The sequence below is a fragment of the Stenella coeruleoalba genome, assembly GCF_951394435.1.
Source record: "Stenella coeruleoalba genome assembly, chromosome: 9".
In the NCBI taxonomy this organism is placed as follows: domain Eukaryota; kingdom Metazoa; phylum Chordata; class Mammalia; order Artiodactyla; family Delphinidae; genus Stenella; species Stenella coeruleoalba.
Genome location: NC_137155.1, coordinates 76,133,312 through 76,152,833, shown reverse-complemented (window position 1 = coordinate 76,152,833; position 19,522 = coordinate 76,133,312). Strand labels below are relative to the sequence as shown.

Below are 19,522 nucleotides of genomic sequence, written 5' to 3'. Positions count from 1 at the left end.
TCTTAAAATTGGCCCTGCTCTCAGAAGCCAAGGGGGTATCAGAAGCGTCTCCTGAGGCTAATAATGCTGTCATCTATGAGATGAAGAACACTTAGCCCATATGAAACTAGGCCAAGTATGTTAAAGTGTACCGTATTATTAAAGTGTATTGTTCCTACACATCTAAGAAGCACATTTTTTCCACATATTTTAATAGAATTCTGCAAAATTGGTGTTTCCTCTAATCTCTTAACATGAGTTTTCCACCTCTCCAGAGACTCTAGGAACATAATTTGCTATTTTTCTCTCTAATTATTTATTACTCAAAATTTGTAGCATAATCTCATTTCCCTTATTTTGATTGTCCTTAGTTAAAACCATTTTCTTTGACAGTGTTAATTTTAAGATTTATGTATATATTTTATTATCTTTTAATGCTTTAACTTCAACTTATACTTGATTCCCAAGAATAATATTGCTGGCTTAGAAACTATAAGTATTTTAAATGTTACAGATTTTCCAGATTGTTTTCCAAAAAAAGGCTACAATATTTCACACTTCCACAGGCAATGTATGAGAGCTTCCTTTCCTGGAATGTCCACCAGCAACAGGTGATATCACCAGTTTTGAAATTTGCCAGTCCTGGGACTGTAAAGTGATATGCTATACTTTAAATGGTCTTTCTGTAGCTTTTTGTGAACTTCATGATCTTTTCTCCTTTGTTTTGACATTTAGATATGAAAATATAAACTGCTTATTCATATCCTTTGTATAAAAAAGATTTAGAAATAAAAAATTAAATTTAAAAAACAGCACTTAGAAAAATAGAAATATTTTTAAATTGATGTGTAAGTAAAGCTTCCTTTCCTATGAAAGAATTTAAATGATGTGACATTTTTAACTTCATCAGATTAAAAAATGTGATACTGAAGATCCATGGAGAACTAGCACTGCTGATGAAAGTAAAAATAGGAATCATCATTTTGTAGAGGAATGTGGCAGGAAGAACCACAGTTTTAATATTTAATGCATTGATACAATAATTCCACATTACACCCAAATCTCAAAAAAGCAATATAAACAAATATGGTAGTAAAGTTGGATTTTGTATTAACAAGTTGAAAAAATTCTAACTGTCTGTCAAGAAGAACTTGGTTAAAAAACTATAGTATACCCATACAATAAAACACAAAACAGAATGAAGCAAATACTTTTCATACACTTTCAAGAAACTAGGATGATATTGTGGTCAAAGACTCAGGTTTGGAGAAAGACAGTCCTTGGGTCAAACCTTAACTCCACCATTTCTGATATACACTGTTCAGTTCCTCATCTGTGAAACAGAAATAGCTACCTTGTGGACTAGAAGTGAGAATTCAATAAGTTAATGTATATAAACTACATAGCACAGTGCATTTACTTAATGATCAAAAAAGGCTAACTTAAAACTAGTGATACAACAATTTGTCACAATCCTTAAAAACTACATTGATATGACAATACTTTTATCACAGTCTTTAGTTTTATCAAAATATTAAAAATGTCTCGGGAATTCCCTGGTGGTCCAGTGGTTAGGACTCTGCGCTTCCATTGCTGGGGGCCCGGGTTCAATCCCTGGTCGAGGAACTAAGATCCCGCAAGTTGCGTGTGGCAGCCAAAAAAATTTGAAAAAAGTATCTGTTAAAACATGTGGGGTAAACTATTGTAAAAGAGGCAGGAGGCAAAAAGTCAGGATGTAAATGTGTGTGTGTGTGGGGGTGTGTGTGTGTGTTTGTACTTGTGTGTTATGCTTAGAGAGATGCCTGGAAACACGCACAACATTATTTAACTGTGTTATCTCTGGGTGGTGGGATTTGGAATGATTTTCGCTTTCATCTTTGTACTTGCAAAGGTTTGATTCAATATTCTACCATAAACATATAACATCTTTATAAATGGGAAAACTATTTTCTAAAAATGTGGTTAGAATATGCATCCAAATAAAGAACTATTATTTTCTAAGAAAAACAGACATTGAGTCTTTTCAAACATTGTACATCTTTCAAAGTACTGTAAGATGCCAATCAACGGCTATATACAAATGAAAAAATACATAAAATTAACATAGATCTCAATCATTTTAAAATTCAGAATGTCTCTGATGAAAATTGATGTAAAATACTCAATGTGACAAAGTAATAGGATTTCCTTCCATAAAACAAGAAACAAAATCAGTCTCAGGGTGCTATAGTCATGCTGTGTACAGTTATGGGTTAGAGATTTCAGACAACACAAAGTAAGGTCTTTCTGATACCCTTAATATGCTGTTTCTCCAAAAATGAACAAATAATGAACAGGAATCCTTGAGCAAACAAACCAATGGAAGGGCAAACACTTGTTATTCCTGATACTGGCTCTCTCAGATGAGCCTTCAGATTACCATGGAATGTGCCTGCCATTCTGGCATTCCCAGCATTCCTACTACGATGCAAGTACCAATTTCCAGCAGAATCTTAATCTGTTTTATACTACAGCTGTGAACTTGGATTTCCATGCTATATTTCCATAGAACAACAACGATTTTGTGAGTGCAATATTTACAATAGCAAAACATTAAAAATATCATAAATATCTAACAATATGGAAAAGATTAAGGACATTAAATTAAGTAAATATTAAATACAACCAGTAATATAATTTTATGTAGCCCTTGAAATAACATTTACAAAGTTTTTACAGCATGTATTTCTGACATAATAGTATGGTAAAAAAGCAAACTAGAAAATTGTATAAAATGTATAAAAAACTTATAAAGAAATGTGCCCCAAATTAACTGTCTTTGTTGGTGGCATTTTAGGTAATCTCCCTCATTCTTTATTATTCTTTTTTTTTTTTTGGCGGTATGCGGGCGTCTCACTGTTGTGGCCTCTCTCGTTGTGGAGCACAGGCTCCAGACGTGCAGGCCCAGCAGCCATGGCTCACGGGCCCAGCCGCTCCACGGCATGTGGGAACTTCCCGGACCGGGGCACGAACCCGTGTCCCCTGCATCGGCAGGCGGACTCTCAACCACTGCGCCACCAGGGAAGCCCTATTATTCTTTTTATATATTTTCCAGTTGAACTAGATCTTAAATATCATCTAATCCAAAAATCTTCATCTTCTGTAAAATGAAAGGAATCTAAGAAATTAAGTAACTTAGCCATGGTTTCACATAGACATTGCAACCCAAGCCAGTATTCCTCTCTTCCACAGTACCATCTTGCTTCTCTTTGGGAGCATATAACTATCATTTGGAATAAATTATCTGTCCACATTTTTACCTTGATCCCACTTTCATCAAGCAAGCCCAACATGTCCAAAGACAGTTTAAATTCAGCTACTTGTTGCTATCATTTTTAAATGCGATCACTGGTCTTGACTGTAAAGAATTAAGCTAACATGTACCAAGGCTTTGCATGTTAACTCACAATTAATGGGTTTAGCATCTACGTAAATTTAGGAGGGGGCTTCTCACCAAGGTAGAAGGTTGACTCAGGGTCCTAGCAAGGCAAATGGGGAACTGCTTGGCCACTAAATACTTAAAATAGCAAACAGGCAGAACATCCTCGTGCTTCTGGAAGAAACAATGAAAATCTGTAATAAAGAAATACCTAGGACAGTAGTTTTCAACAAGTGGTCCAGGACCAACACATTAGCATTACCTGGGAATCAGATCAGCTGGAAGTAGGGCCCAGCAATCTGTAATTTGACAAACCTTCCAGATAATTCTAACGCATACTAAGTTTGAGAATCATAGTCCTAGCAAATCGGTAGATACTATGGTCAAACTTTGCTAAAACCATGTTGCTTAAGCAAATATTCAGGGAAGGATTCCTTTTACCTTCTGATAAGTATAAAATACAGAGCTAGCAATTAGAGAAGCAGGGACCCCTGAGAGTCATTTCTGTCCTCTACACCCCTTAATCACTTGTTTGGTCACTCTGATAACGAGTTGGAATGCTAAACAGATTTTTTAAATTCCAAGAGTTCCCTGCTCTAAATAGATCATCTTGTTGCACAGATGATGAGATTCACATATGACTTTCATGTTTTTCCTTAGACAAAGAGTTGAAATGAGTTATTATTATTAAAGGTTATTATTAGCTATTGGCAGAATTCTTCTTTCTTCGAAAACAGAGACATCACTGGCTTGACTGACTCTGAAACAAGGTTACAGAGAACTTTCACTAGAGGCAGTGGGCATGTGAGTTCTGTTCTTCAGCTGGTTTTGCTCAGACATATTCCGTAGCACATTTCATTTTGCTCTACAATACAGCTATTTCCTATCAAGCACTCACTATTTTTTCTCTAAACTTCAAAGAAGCAAATGATGCTTGAATATCTGAAGGAAATATTCAGCTCTTTTATTAGTATATTTGTAGGTTTATTTTTTCAATTGCTTATTCATTTAATTGTGTACCTACTAGGTATACACAATGCACTTTCCTATGCAGGATAACGAATAAAAAGATGAATAAAATACTCCCTGTTCTACAAGAAGTTTGTCATATAAAAGGGGAGATGAGAGTAACAGACAAAAATTATAAAAATATAACAAATTTTTGTTATAAAATGTAACAAAAATTATAAAAATATAACAAAAAATATAATCTAGGCATCAGAGGTATATGACTAACGTGAGATGATGCCTTAGTTAACTTGTTTACCATTTCTAGTTTGAGGGGAATTTATGGGTGAATTTATATATTAATTTGGATTTTAACAAATGGCAGAAAGGAGGAAATTCTAGGAGACAAAAGCCTCAATAGCACTGCAAAGTAGAAAGCTTTGAAATGTGATCAGGCAAAGGTGAGTAGCCCAATCAAAGTGGTTCTCCATTCTGCCCACATATTAATATCACCTGGGAAGCTTTTAAAAAAAAAGTAATGCCCAATGTCCGGAGAAAACTATAATTCAAAAAGATACATGCACCCCTATGTTCATTGCAGCGTTGTTTACAATAGTCAAGACATAGAGACAACCTAAATGTCCATCAACAGATGAACGAATAAAGAAGATGTGGTACTTATATACAATGGAATATTACTCAGCCATAAAAAAGAATGAAATAATGCCATTTGTAGCAACATGGATGGACCTAGAGATTATCATACTAAGTGAAGTAAGTCAGAAAGAGAAAGACAAATACCATATGATACCATTTATATGTGGAATCAAGACACATATGAACTTATCTATGAAACAGAAACTGACTCACAGACATAGATAGACGAGGTTGCAGAGGGGGAGAGGAGGGATGGATTGGGAGTTTGGGATTAGCAGATGTAAACTATTATAAATAGAATGGATAAACAACAAGGTCCTACTGGATAGCACAGGGAACTATATTCAACATCCTGTGATAAACTATAATGGAAAAGAATATGAGAAAGAATGCATATATATGTATAACTGAATCACTGTGTTGTACAGTAGAAATTAACACAGCATTGTAAATCAATAATACCTCAATAAAATAAAGTTTTTAAAAAGAACTCAGGTAAAATAAGAACTTTAGGCCATAAAGTTAAGAATTAAAAAAAAAAAAAAGTGATACCCAGATCCAATCCCTTCCCCCCAAATTCTGATATAATTTTCTGAAGTGGGGCCTGGGCATTGGCCTCTTTAATTTTTATATTCCCTGGGTAATTCAAGAGTGAGGACAAGCCTGAGAGCCATGCTACCGCAGGGATATGGAGATGTCTGACTCCATGGCTTCGAATGCTGGGGTAAGGAATTTGCGTTCTGTTTAGGAGGAAATAAAAAATCATTCAACACTTCTGCACAGGAAAGTGATGTGAGCAGAGGTGTGCTTGTGGAATATTAAACTGGCACTTGTGGTGGGGATGTATAACAGAAGGCAGAGACGAGCATCTGGGAGAGCAATAGTTACTGTGATAGCACCAAAGAGGCACAGTAACTGTGAGGAACATGGAGTCCTGGCCAAGAGAAGGCATACCTTACAGGGCTCAGGGTGCCGGATCTGTGCTGTGGCTGAAAGAGAGAGAGAGGACCTGATGCGAGCTTTAGAGCCTAGGAGGTGAGGGAATGCCGTACTAGTCAGAGGAACATGGCTGGCAAGACCCACAGAATGGAAGCATCGTGCATTATCCATTATCTATATATGCTGAGGCCCTGGGACACACAAATCAAAACTACCAGGTACCTGGAAAATCCATGCTTTCTCAAAACTTTGCCTATAGGAGACAGATTAGGATTCGACATTATTTTGAGGTTCTATCCCAAGTGGAATTTTTTTTTGAGATATAAATGACATCTAACATTATATTAGTTTCAAGTGTACAACGTAATGATTCTCTCTCTCTCTTTCTCTCTCTCTCTCTGGGTGTGTGTGTGTGTGTGTGTGTGTGTGTGTGTGTGTATATATATATATATATATATGCTGTGAAATGATCACCACAATGAGTCTAGTTAACATCCATCACCACATATAGTTACACATTTTTTTGATAAGGAGAACCTTTACAATCTACTGTCTTAACAGCTTTCAAATAGACGATGCAGTATTATAACTCTAGTTACCGTGCTATATATTACACCTCCAGAACTTATTTATGACTGGAAGTTTGTACCCTTTGATCACCAGCCCCAGCCTCTGGCCACCACTGAGGAGTTCCCAGAGGAGATCACTGAATCTGTAGAAAGACGTCTTGAGGGAATATCAAGACAGGAGGCAAAAAAGATGGCTAGGGATCAAGGTCCTGGAGAAGGCTCATATTTGGGGCAAAAACATAAAGAAGGAGGCGTCAGAAAGGTGGGAGAAGCAGGCAAGGGCACTATCAAGGAAGTTAAGAGAGAAAAGGGTTTGTAAGGAAATCCCAGAGCATGTAGCGCCCCCTCAGTGCTAGGATAGGTATTTATTCCACTGATACACACATTTCACCAAGTTTGGGAAACACTGCTAGAGTAAGATCATGGAAATTGAGAAATTATCTCAGTGAACTTACATTAAAGCCTAATTTACATTCCACCCATGCTCAAACATGCTCTTCTACCAAAAATAAGGCAATTGTAAATATGGTGGCTGGATTTTGTAACAAAAAGGAATTTCTTGGTAAATTCTGGACAATTTTGGTGGGGTGAAAATCTGATTATTGAGAGTTAATTAGAGAGAGATTAACAAGGGGAAAAAAAAACCCTACTTTTCCTTAAGTCTTTGTTTCCCAAACTGTGGTTTGTACTTCCACAAAGAGACGCTGTTAAGAGGAAGCCACTTTAGCTAAAAATAAGATAGAAACCATATAAGATATCCAGAGCGAAATAGTAATTAACTGAGAAAAGTCAAGTCTAAAAAGGAAGTGATTCGGGACGTTTCAACGGTATTTGTAACACTGAAAGTAGAAAGTAAAAGTGATACAAAAATTAAGAGGTGGTCTTGAAAATATGGTTAGATGCTCCTAAACTCCTACCAAATTGAGGACAAGGTCTAAAATATTTCAGGCAGCTAAATCTGATAATACACTAGCATAGTAACTGCACTGTATCTGGAGTCTCCAAACACTCTTAAATTAATCCACATACTCTGTCACTTGAAAGGTCCCGTATGAAGGAGTTTGTTTTCCTTCCTAGAGTCTTTCTCCATCTAAACATAATATGAATATTTGTTTTTACAAATTAAATCTGTCACTTAGAGCACAGTTTAGTCTGTGGCAAAACCAAACAAAAAAGTCTAAGTTCCAAACAAAACAAAACAAACAAAAAAACCCCAGTCTCTTCAATTCTAAAGAAATATGAAAAGAACAATGATCTGTAATAAATTACTTATAAAAAAAATAAAAACTTATAAAATTTTCCATGCTGCATCTTTTTAAAAAATAAAAGCAGAAGGAAGTGCATTTAAAGAAACAGTACAAAGAAAGTATCTGCAAAGCTGCATTAAACATTTCCCAGCTATGGAAAACTCAAATACCCAATCTGGTTTCTATGAAACTTAAAAAGATCAAACAATTAGAAAGAAGCTAGGCTTGAAGGAGAAATGCTAGGGATTTCAGTAAACATCTGGTTACCATTTTCAATTGAAAGAACTAGCCCACTTAAGGAAGTAGTTTAGTTTCTTTGGAGTAAAAATGAGACAGTGGCTTTTTGTTCCCTTTTGCACAGTGGAGGGTAAAGGAAACATCAGACTGGAGAGGTCACTCACAGCTCAACTTTTATAAATAAGAAAGTTTTTTTTTTCAAAAACTAAAGTAAATTGAACTCAGGTCCCTGTAGTATAAACAACTCAACCGAGTTAAGGTTAAATAAACATTCCTTGAGCTCTCCTGTGCCAGTTAAAGAACAAATTCTGTTCGGTTGTAAATACATCAGTAATTCTATGAGCAATGAGGAAAATAACAATAAATGCGAACACACAATTACCATGTGTCATAACACAAAAAAATAGAACAGTGCAGCCCTATACGTTTCTCTGATTCAATTTCTTTTCTTTTCTAGTTCGATTAACTGAAGGCACAGAAGAAGCACTTCTGATACCGTGCAAAACCTATTGCTTGCCTAATAGAAAATGTATGTCCAGTGTGTTCGAGGAGAAATACCGACAAGGCAAAACACACTGTGCCTTTTTTTTTTTTTTTTTTTTTTGCGGTACGCAGGCCTCTCCCTGTTGTGGCCTCCCGCTATTGTGGCCTCTCGCGTTGCGGAGCACAGGCTCCGGACGCGCAGGCTCAGCGGCCATGGCCCACGGGCCCACGGGCCCAGCCGCTCCGCGGCATGTGGGATCTTCCCAGACCGGGGCACGAACCCGTGTCCCCTGCGTCGGCAGGGGGACTCTCAATCACTGCGCCACCAGGGAAGCCCCACTGTGCCTTTTAAATGGGGCCTTTACTCTTTTGTCTTCCTGCTAAACAGTTGTAATGCATATTAAATTCAGGAAGGCAGCAGGAGTGCTGGTGTGGGGCTGGAGGGGAAGAGGAATGAGGTGTTCATTAGGCTCTGAAATTTTAACTGATGAGAAGAAGCATCTGTTATGAACGTGCACTGCTAGCCAAAAGGAACCGTCTCCAATTTTGCCTCCAGATACACGTTTCTCCACTCCTTCTTTGCTTCCCCTTCCTCTCTTCTGCCCAGAGGACAGGAGGCTAAAAGCAAGGACTTAAGGAAAGGAATCCTAAAATGATAGAGGTTTAAAATCTTGTCTTGCTTTCTCTCATTCCGTGTTGTATAAATGTTAGCGCCCGTCCCAGAACCGCAGATTTGAAAAGGGCGTCGATGGTGATTGTACTCATTCTCCTGGCTGATAAAGCAGTCCCTCAGCAGCATCTCTGCTTTGCTCCCATTCCAACAAAACTTCCTACTCTTTGAAATGGGCTGTTCCACTGCTGGATGAGTCTGATTGATACAACGTTCCTCCTTCAGCTGGTCCTATGCCTTCTAGGGTTACCACAAATAAATCTTGTACTCAAGCGACCCGTTAAACAGCGGGAATACAAAAATACTGGCCCAACTACTTGCAGGGCCTCCCAGAAACGGTCTTTTCAATAGGAACAATCTATTTTCCCGTTCCTGCTACAGTTCTGGTTTCTGCTGCAACTGTAGAAATATGCCCTCTTCGAGTATACATAAATAATTTCGACCCAACGATAAAATATGCTCTGCGTCAGAGTCTCTGGAACTGCATATTACTTAGACTCTACCCTGGGAGCAAGTTTAAAACTTTTGGAAAACATTTCTTTTCTCTTAGGCCACTATTCATTCTACGAACTAAGACAGTGATTTCCTAAATGGTACCTCGATGCTATGAAAGAGAAAAATTTGATGGTACCTCTTTCTTTTTCTTTAGAGAAGTACATGTTATAAAAATCCTGGGTCATATGATATGTTTTTCCAAAGCAAGGGACTGGAAGAGCATGAAAGTGAATATTTTACACTATGCTAAGAACAGAACCAGAAGGCATAAGGCAGAGGACACAAACAGGACCTAAATGACATGACGGGGGTTTTGACCTTTAATGTCTACATTCACGAGCTGAAAAGGCTATATGCTTACTTTTCCGTGTCCTTTACTGGAGAGAATCTTTAGGTAACACTGTGCGTTCTATTGTTTTACGGAATATTAAAACTTCAATGAATCAATCATCACCTCTAAGCAGATAACCTACAAATTTACATCTCCTGCCCTGACCTCCAGTCTCTGCTAAATACATCCATATGAAAACCTCAAGGCACCCGAGTCTGAGTATGTTCAGAACTAAACTCATCCGCCCTCCCTACAGAACCAATAGGCTGAGGAACACCGCTAAACGTGGCAGAGGAGTCTTGAAAACCAAAGAGGGGAACAAATGGACACAAGCATTAAAAACCTCAACAGTACAGAACTGTTTTATGTGTAAAGTATTAGCTCTATCTACTACTGAATTTCTGGTTGCATTATTTTTGTTATAAGAGATTTGAGCATGAAAAGAATACCAGTGTTCCTATAAAGTTCCATAAAAATGAAATGTTGATGAATTAAACTTTAATGTGAAAGTCTGAGGTAGTTCACTATTTAAGGGGCTCAGCTGTTGGTGTACTATTTTATCCTCATTTATTCATGTATCCAATAAATATTTATTGCGTGCCCCTATGTGGAGGGCTTCGTTTTATGTGATGAGCTGAGCAGACAGGGCTCCTGACCTCAAGGAGTTTACAGATTTTTTAGAAGTTTAGTTGTTTTTTCCTAATGGAATGATCCAAGAGACTGTGTGTTGGAATTTCAGGAGGGTTTACAACACAGATCTGTCAATGAAAACATGTTAAATTGGGAGGGAGACTTGGAAAGGATAGGACCTGATAGGGAGAACTACCAAGTTCGTTTAATGCAAAGTATCTGGTAGCTGCACCCTTCTGCTACTGACAGAACCCACTTTAAACGTACCTCTCCACAAAGGAATATTCACAGTCTCCTTTCTGTATCTAGTTCCTGACAGCAGTAGCAATATTACCTCCCATATTTAGAGTGCCTACCACGTGGCATTCTCAGAACCATCTCAAAACAATCCACTACAGAAGAGAAAACTAGGGCTTTGAGAGGCTAACTTGCCCAGGGTAGTGTAACCATTAAAGGTAACACTAGGGAGTCCAACCCAGGTTCAGTCTTAACTCCACAGCTTATTCCCTTTAATTACCACAGTCTACTAGCTCCCCAAGAAAGCAATTATTGCGGTTAAGCTCTTCTTACTTAATTTAAATCTCAACTTCCTTATGGCTTCTTTTTGAATACATATATATTTTGTAATACATTTTCCATTACAAAAGTTAAGGTTGGTCTATAAGAGGTGTTTCTTTTCCATATAAACTGCAGAAACAGCTTCTGGCAAGTAGCCATTATAAATAAACCTTCAAAATTAGACTAGATTTCAAATGATACATGGATGTGTTGGACATTTTTAAGAGTGCAGGTGAATGCAAATACAACTATGGGAGGAGAGAAACTATAAAATTATAAACAAGGAAGGAAATAGGCTTTTTCTTCTTTAATATATTTTCCACAACATTAAGTAGTGATCTGTATCTCTCACTCTGTTAACTATATCTTTTAATAGTGCATCCCAAGAACACAGTTGGGTAAATGACAGTGTCCTTCTTAGTGGGGGGAAAGCTGTAGCAATATTATTTAAAATACGATCTCCAAACACAATATATCAAATGTAATATCAATACAAATATCGATAAATAGTATTTATCACAGTATTAACCCTAGCCCTTCCTAGAAATGCTTTCACTATACCATGCTGTCATGTTACACTCTCAGCTCGCATTGGAAGGTTGCTTTGTGAACCAAGATATGACATCCACTTCGTCTGCAATACAAATGTTGCTCTGACCCTTGACCCGTTACATAATGTCATCAACTTAATAATCCCTTTGAAAAAGTTGTTTTAAATGTACTACTTGGGCATGTCGAAGATCAGCGGTAGGAACTATAGAACTCCCTCCTTCCTGAGAGCGAAACCTCTATTCTTTCCCTTGTTGCTCTGGGTACTTGGCAACTCAAGCCAAAATTAAGCTGAAATTATGGTAGCTAAGAGGAATATCCAGTTTGAGCCCTAATTTTATATTTCCATTTTAGCAATCTTATTATTATATGTCTGACTATAAACCATCAAATCCTTTTTGAATGAGATTTGATGTAAGTTAAAACCTAACCTACCTCAGTCCTAGAGTTTAACTATCAGCTTGGTCTGAAATCAGATGACATAGAATTAGTCTAGATCCATGGGTCAGCAAATGTTTTCTGTAAAGGGCCCAATAATAAATATTTTAGGCCTTAAGAGCCATACAGTCTCTGTTGCAACTACTCAACTCTGCTGTTGTAGAAAAAAGGCCAAAGACAGTACAAAAACAAATGCGTGGCTGTGTTCCAATCAAACTTTGTTTACAGAAACAGGCGTTGGGCCAGACTTGGCCAGTGGGCCATGGTTTGCCAACCCTGGCAAGAAAATGTCTATGGTCTTTCACTTTCTGTACTTCTTCAAAAACCGTTCCATGTAAAACCCCCAAGTTACAAAAACAAGAGCAATTTGAAACCATAAGAGTGACTCCAATCCTGTAGCTTTGATAGCAGTTGGCATTTGTTTTTCACGTTGACTATGTAATACACTTAATGTAACAGTGCAGGATGTACTCAGGAGTGGACAGAAAATTGCTAAATATGCTCTACTCTTCAAGTGTACATAAATAATTCTGATCTAATGATAAAGTCCATTGAATCAGTGTCTCCTGAGTCACACCCTTCTTGGATGTTGCCATGGGAACAGGTTAAGAACTTTTTTGGAAAACACCTACTCTTTTAGGCCACTATACTGTTCCACTTACTAAAGCACTGATTTACTAAATACTATCTAGATACTAGGAAAGGGAAGAATTGGTTGGTCCTTCCAATCTTTTCCTTTAGAGAATTACACGTTCTTACAAATGCAGGGACGTAAGATATATTTTTCCGAAGAAGGGTATTGAAGGACCATAAATGTATATGTTTTACATTCTGCTAAGTTTTGTAGGCATAAATCTGTAAAGACAATTGTCCTCTTACTGTTCTCAAAATCCGCTTAAAGTCAAAATGCTGGCACATAACTATACCAATAAATTTTAAGTAGTTCAATGGCATTGTAGCAAGCAGACTTTGGTATCGTTTTATTCCCAAAATTAACTTTAAACATTGCTATTCTTTGAACCAATAGTATATCCCTTAGGACAATGCTCCCCAAACTAGGTTACATGTCAGAATTACCTGTGTCTGATTTTAACATATAAATTTCTGGGTCCCACTACCAGACTATTGAATGAGGAAAACATCGATGGGGCTTTACTTTGTTTCTTCCCAGAACTCTGATGCGTGTGGACAAAGTGATTAAATTCTCACTACACACTCTTGTGAAGTAAAAATTCATTACGGCGTTTAACAGATAAGAGAGCTAGAACTCAGAGAACTGAACTTGCTTAAGGTCAAGTATACACAGCCTTAGAGTCGTTCCGGTTAGAGCCACCAATTTCTGTTATATCATAGAATGGAATTAACCGGGGAAAAACATAATGCCTATATTTGAATTTACAACCCAAGACTGGTTACTTTTCCTTTCAATAAATGTTTACTAAATTAGTGGGAAAATTAAATACAATATGAAGCCCAAATGTAACTCTGCAAGAACAGATTATACTTAATCGTAGGATGTTGCCTGCCTGAACAAGCACCCTTTAATTTTTTCTAATTTTTATCCATTTCTGGCCTTAAATGGTAAAAAAAAAAAAAAAAAGTGGCCCCATGCTGGAAAAAGGCCACCTGTGCTTCAAAGGATGGCACAAAAAAGAGATCAGCAGAAGTGATGGGGGTCAAGTCAAAAGAGGATTGGAAAGCAGGTGGAATAAATAAGTAGAATAGGGAAAACGCATTTTATATTTATTTTCCTAGGACTAAAAATGTATTTTATAAATGTGTCAAATCTGCACCTGAGTACTTTTGTACTTTGTGGGAGTGCCTATTTTGTTTTTAATGTAATATTTTCAAACTTCAGGTTAGCAAACAGCAATGGGGAAAAGAAAGAGAGGCGGGGTAGGTGTCCAGCTCATTCTGAATTGCTTCCACTCTCCCCAAGCTGCTCAACATGGAGAGATGAAGTTTAAAGTGCCAACACAGCAACCCACTCGCTGCTGCTGTACACATAGTGAATAAGCATGGGGTGGCTATGTGCAGCTAAAGAAACAAAATTTTTACAAGAATCAAATCTCTAGAAAATAGTTTTGACAGTAAGGGCTTCAGTTCAAACATAATTTGTAGATTAAATGTGTGGCCACGGAAAATAAGCTGCAATAAAAAAGTGGCTTTTTTTTCTGTAGGTTAGATAATCAGGGACATGTTAGATGACGGTCATAGAACTTTTTTTATCTCAGGTATTCAATGCACATGCTCTCACAGTGAAAACTACAAAATCAAATGAAGAACCAAAAACCAATTTCCCATACTTGTGAAATTGCTACCCTTTCTTGAGGCTGATCCAGGAAAAATATCTTACTATACAAAGTAAAAGAATACCCAGAAAGAGGCATGGATATTTTCAAAGCTGAGGAAACGTGTGGAAAGGGAGCCAAATCAGTATTTACACTGACAAATTCTGGTGACACCGTCTAGTTATCTTGTGCTACGGGCCCAGCAGCTCCCTTTGCTGCCAGATTCTATCGCCTTCAGGCTCTCTTTGCACTTTCTTGGTATTTGGAAGCTGCAAAGTCATCCTCCTTTTTCTTGTAAAACCGACTCAAGGACATCAAGGGAGAGAAGAGCCATATTCCTTGTTTTGCAACTGGAGAAAACTTAAAATTGGAATTGAAGTTGAAATGCACAGATCATCCAAGTTGTGCCTATACACAGTCAGTAGCAGCACCAAGGAGACAGAAGAACATGGGAATTTCAGACAACAGCGTTGTGTTATCAGGGCCAATGCTCTGCAGGATTCCAGGAGCACAGCTCATGTGGCACAAAGGAGGTGGTTACACAGTCAAGCACCTGGTTCAGCGATGGGCTAAAATAATTTACGGGATGAGAGGAATACTAAATGTTTTACATCTTTCCTTAATACCAACAACAGCTATTCTGATCAGTGGTTTTCTGACAATATCATTTATGGACGTTCCAGAACTTTAGATTGGTCCTTCTTAATAGAACCAACCCCAGTGAGGTTTGTAACCTTGGTTTCCAGCTGCTCTGATATTCCAGAGCATTCAACTTCCCTTTTGTGTTTCTTATGTGTTTCCAAAAGCTCTGGATTTCCATACTTCTCCTGGGGGCGGGGACCAGCAAATGGCATTCCTGAAGACCTGTGCTAATGACCTCTGCACATATTTAAGAACTTTCTTTTCATCAAAGTGGATCTCTTGGGGCTTTCTTCCCTGGGAGCTTTGTTAGCTAAGCAGCTTATAACTTTACCGCCAACATGGTAAAAGGTGGTGAAGAGTAATCATGGCTAAATGTCCCCCAGCCTCTTCCACTGACCAGCATAAACCAGCACTTTAAAGAGCAAGGGGGGACCTAACTGAAGAGCAAGTGCTACCGGGATGTCAAGATGGCTGAAAGTGAAATGACAAATGAAAATTATTGTGGCACCGGGATCTGACTTTTTCTCCCAAAGGAAACCATCATGGAGATCAGCAGTGGATTCAAACTGCTTTTCCTCCCCTCCCTTTTGATAAAAAGGAAAACGGATACACTGTGTTGTCGTAAAGAGAAAAATCTGATTGGCTCATGGAGGACGAGTGCTATACATCGTGGTAGCTCTAATAATGATAGGTTAGTGCAGGATAAGGGGACAAAAGAGGGAGTGGGCAACACGGAGGTGAAGAGGGCGAGCACAGAAGTGAGAGCTGGAACACAGGGGTTCAAATCCTGCCTTTCCATCACCCCAGGTTTAAGATACAAGGTGAGTCACTGCACCTCTCCAAGCCTGTTTCCTCTTCTGGAATTGGGGAAGGAATGAATATTTCTTAATCTTAGGGCACTCAGGGGCCTTCAGTGAGGATTAAATGAGGCCATGAATACAGAATACAACATGTCACATGGTTAGTTACTCAAGAAATGTCAGCTGTTACTGTTATTGCCCTTTTTGACCCTCATCACCTACTCAACTTTTTTTTCAAATAACTTGTTTAAAAACTTGTCTCTTATTTTTCACTTCAAATGACAGAAATAAAAAATACTTGACTGGTAATGGCGTGTGAGATAAATATCTATACTTCTTTTGCATTTAGAACCAATCTGTGAATCACATTTAAGCTGGCTTCTCGAAACAATTTCCAGCACATTCTACTTGCAGTGAGATGAAGTGGCAATTTTCTTAAAATATTGAGCAGTTTGGTGCTGGGCAGAACATGTATTTGGACTCATAAACATAAACATGTTTTATGTAGCATTTAAAGATGAACTATGCAGCTCCAAAATGCTATAAAAATATAAACAAAATAATTTCAGGAATAAAGAAATGTAGCTAAAAGAAAATGGAGAGGAAGCAGAAAAGGCGCCACGTTTTCTATGATGCAAGAAAGTTGATCATGGGTAAAACGTGGTTCTTGTGAATTTTTTTAGAGGAAGAGAGTAGCACATTTCAGGAAGTATTTAAATTAGAAGACAAGCAACTTTGGTAATTAATTAATGACTTTGGTAATTAATTCTGACTCTGACCTTTTTCTAGTAGCCCCAGCCCAGGGTCGGCACTGAGCCTTTCTTCAGTGATGACAACCGCGTAGTGATGCCGAGTGAGAATGCGCTGGTGGAGCTGAAGCTCCCTTTTGCTGGAGGAAGGAGGCCTGTAGAGAACGGCCTTTCTGCCATGGCTGCCGAAGTGGATCTCAATTGACTCTTCGATCTACAGAAAGAAAGAAGGCATAAAAATTCAAGGAGAAAAAGGAGCACGTTTCCCTTGAAGGAGATCGTTAACGCAAATCGGAGGCCGTTCAGAAAGTTGTCAAAATTTTAAGTTTTTCTCTGTAAAGGAATGACAGGTCCTCTGAAAGGCTGACCAGGACAAAGCCAACCTCATCTGCGAGAACTGAAGGTGAACTGTATTTTTCTCATTATTCCAGAAGGATGAAAATTTCAGGCCATTAAAATATAGAGTTCCTGGAGGAATACCGTGGCATGGAAATACTGAGCTCAACTCTGGCTGAAAAATAGAAATTAATAGCAACGCTTTTCATCTGCATTGTGCTTTTCTGTAGTAGTTCCAACTGCCTTATCTTTTAACAGTTCTTTTAGGTAAACACATTAGAGGAAATAGACACAGGGAGGATGGATTTTGCACCGGAAGGACAGGGGAGTACAGCTGAGAAGCAATCCCAGAGCTCTCTGGAGACGCACAATGCTGCTGCTTCTCTCCATCAGGACGCAGCAAAATTTGAATGCATCTCAATGAGGCAGGATGGAACTTCGTGTGAGAAGGGGAGGGTATCACTTAAGTATCATAATTTTAGGTTCTTCCTTCAGTGGTTTATTGCTCCTCCAAAGAAATATTCTTTCTCACGCTGATGTTTGAAATACCGTTAACAAGAGGGAAGTTTTGGGACTTCCCTGGTGGCACAGTGATTAAGAATCTGCCTGCCAATGCAGGGGACACGGGTTCGAGCCCTGGCCCGGGAAGATCACACATGCCGCGGAGCAACTAAGCCCACAAGCCACAACTACTAAGCCCACGCGCCTAGAGCCCGTGCTCCACAACAAGAGAAGCCACCGCAATGAGAAGCACGCGCACCACGATGAAGAGTGGCCCTCACTCGCCACAACTAGAGAAGGCCCGCGTGCAGCGACAAAGACCCAACGCAGCCAAAAAGAGAAAAATAAATTTATTTTAAAAAAAAAGAGGGAAGTTTTGAATTGGCAAGTAGAAAGAACGCTGACATTGAAATTCATTATATGGTTTAATGGCGAATACTACGTGTTTTCCTGAAAATCTGTGACTAAACCTTGAGAAAGTAGACATTTTTTACTACTGGAAGGAGTGATGAAAGTGGATGGGGGTTAGAGAAAAAAAAAATGGGAGAGGCCAAAGAAGAGGAGACAAAGTGGTTGGAGGAGGCAGATGAGGGGGAAGAGGTAAAAAATGAAATTGGGAAGCCACATTACTTTTAGTGGCAGCTCTGAATCAAACTGTCCATTTCAGTGATCTAAGACACATTTTGTACCCTGTCTTTTCACTCCTTAAATTTCTTCATTATTTCCCATTACTGACCGAAACAATTCCACATCCTTATCAAGGAATAGGTCATTTGAACTTAGACCCCATCTTCCTTCTCTGGTCATGTTGTACTCTTAGTCATTTCCATTCGTGATCCCATTCTGCTCCTTCATAGGGACTCCACTGTGCCTTCAACCAACAATTCCTTCCTCTCTCTCCATTCTTCTGTTTAGCAAACTCCAAATCAAACAGTACCTCTTTGGAAATTTTTCATTGAAATACATCCTTCCATCAGCACTTATGAAATTGTGTCTCTCCCTGATGTGAGTTCCTTAATGGGCAGCCTGCATTGTCCCTGTGTCTCTAGTACACATCGTACATACTTAATAAATGAAGATATCTAGTAAATGAATGGACCATAATGCTCTATCAAGATCTGATCTTTGAATATACATATGGAAAGAAGAAACGGCTTTAGCTTGTAAACCCTTTGAGGGCAGGAACCATATCCTATTTTCATTGCATACAAATGATGGCTATCTGAAAATTCAGAGACAAAGCATGGTGTAGTGCAGAAGGACACAAACTCTGCTGCCAGGCTGCCGGCTTCGAATCCCCTGGTTCCACCAGCACTAATCATGTGACCTTGGACAGTACCTTCTTCCTAAGGCTGCTGTGAGGATTAAGGACTTAATATTTGTAAAGTGCTTAGAACTGTTCCTGGCATAAAGGAAGTCCTATATATGTGTTTTTAAAATAATCATATGTCAAAAAGAGCAGAGAGTCAGGAACACTGTTTCTGTAATCTGAGCTTTGCCTGACACATGCTAACATAGGCTCTTAATACGAGTGTGATGAATACAAAGGAAAGAAAGAAAACACCAGCTATCACACCTTCTGTGCATGGTACTTTGGGAAAACATGATCAGACATTTTCCCTTGTTAAAGGACATTGCGTTTTATTGATAACGAAACTATTTAAACTCAAGAATTTAACTGCAAACTGGGACAAAACTCTCCAGCAAATGTTGTAATTGTTCGTAGTGATAAACAATTAAGAAGGAGTATTTGAAACCAACTACTGGTTGAGCCTTTGGACTCAGGAATTGAGGGAAACGGTAGCCCATAGGAAGCCAAAATAAACAAACATGCATCTAGGTGAAAGGGGAAGACAGATGCTTCCAAATATATCAGTGTCACTCAAGCGAAATACAGTGTCCAGATTTCCCTTCTCACATTATTTTCTTTCACAATCACAGGATGCCCCTCTCGATTACAGCTGGCTCGGGTACAGCGGTGATTTCACATGAGGAGAGTGTATTTTCAAACTTTAAGTTCTTATTATTTTGAAAGATATAATCCCTCTTTCCCAC

At 38.5% G+C, this 19,522-nt stretch overlaps 1 protein-coding gene across 4 annotated transcripts in view; it reads right to left on the bottom strand.

Annotated features, from left to right (window-relative positions):
* CPED1 (cadherin like and PC-esterase domain containing 1) overlaps positions 1-19,522 on the bottom strand; it is a 301,524-nt gene that overhangs the window by 247,106 nt on the left and 34,896 nt on the right. For all 4 annotated transcript variants that reach the window (XM_079932379.1, XM_079932380.1, XM_079932381.1 and 1 more), the window contains exon 2: positions 16,661-16,844. In XM_079932379.1, the coding sequence (XP_079788505.1) occupies positions 16,661-16,844 (184 nt within the window). The remainder of the gene's footprint in view (positions 1-16,660; positions 16,845-19,522) is intronic.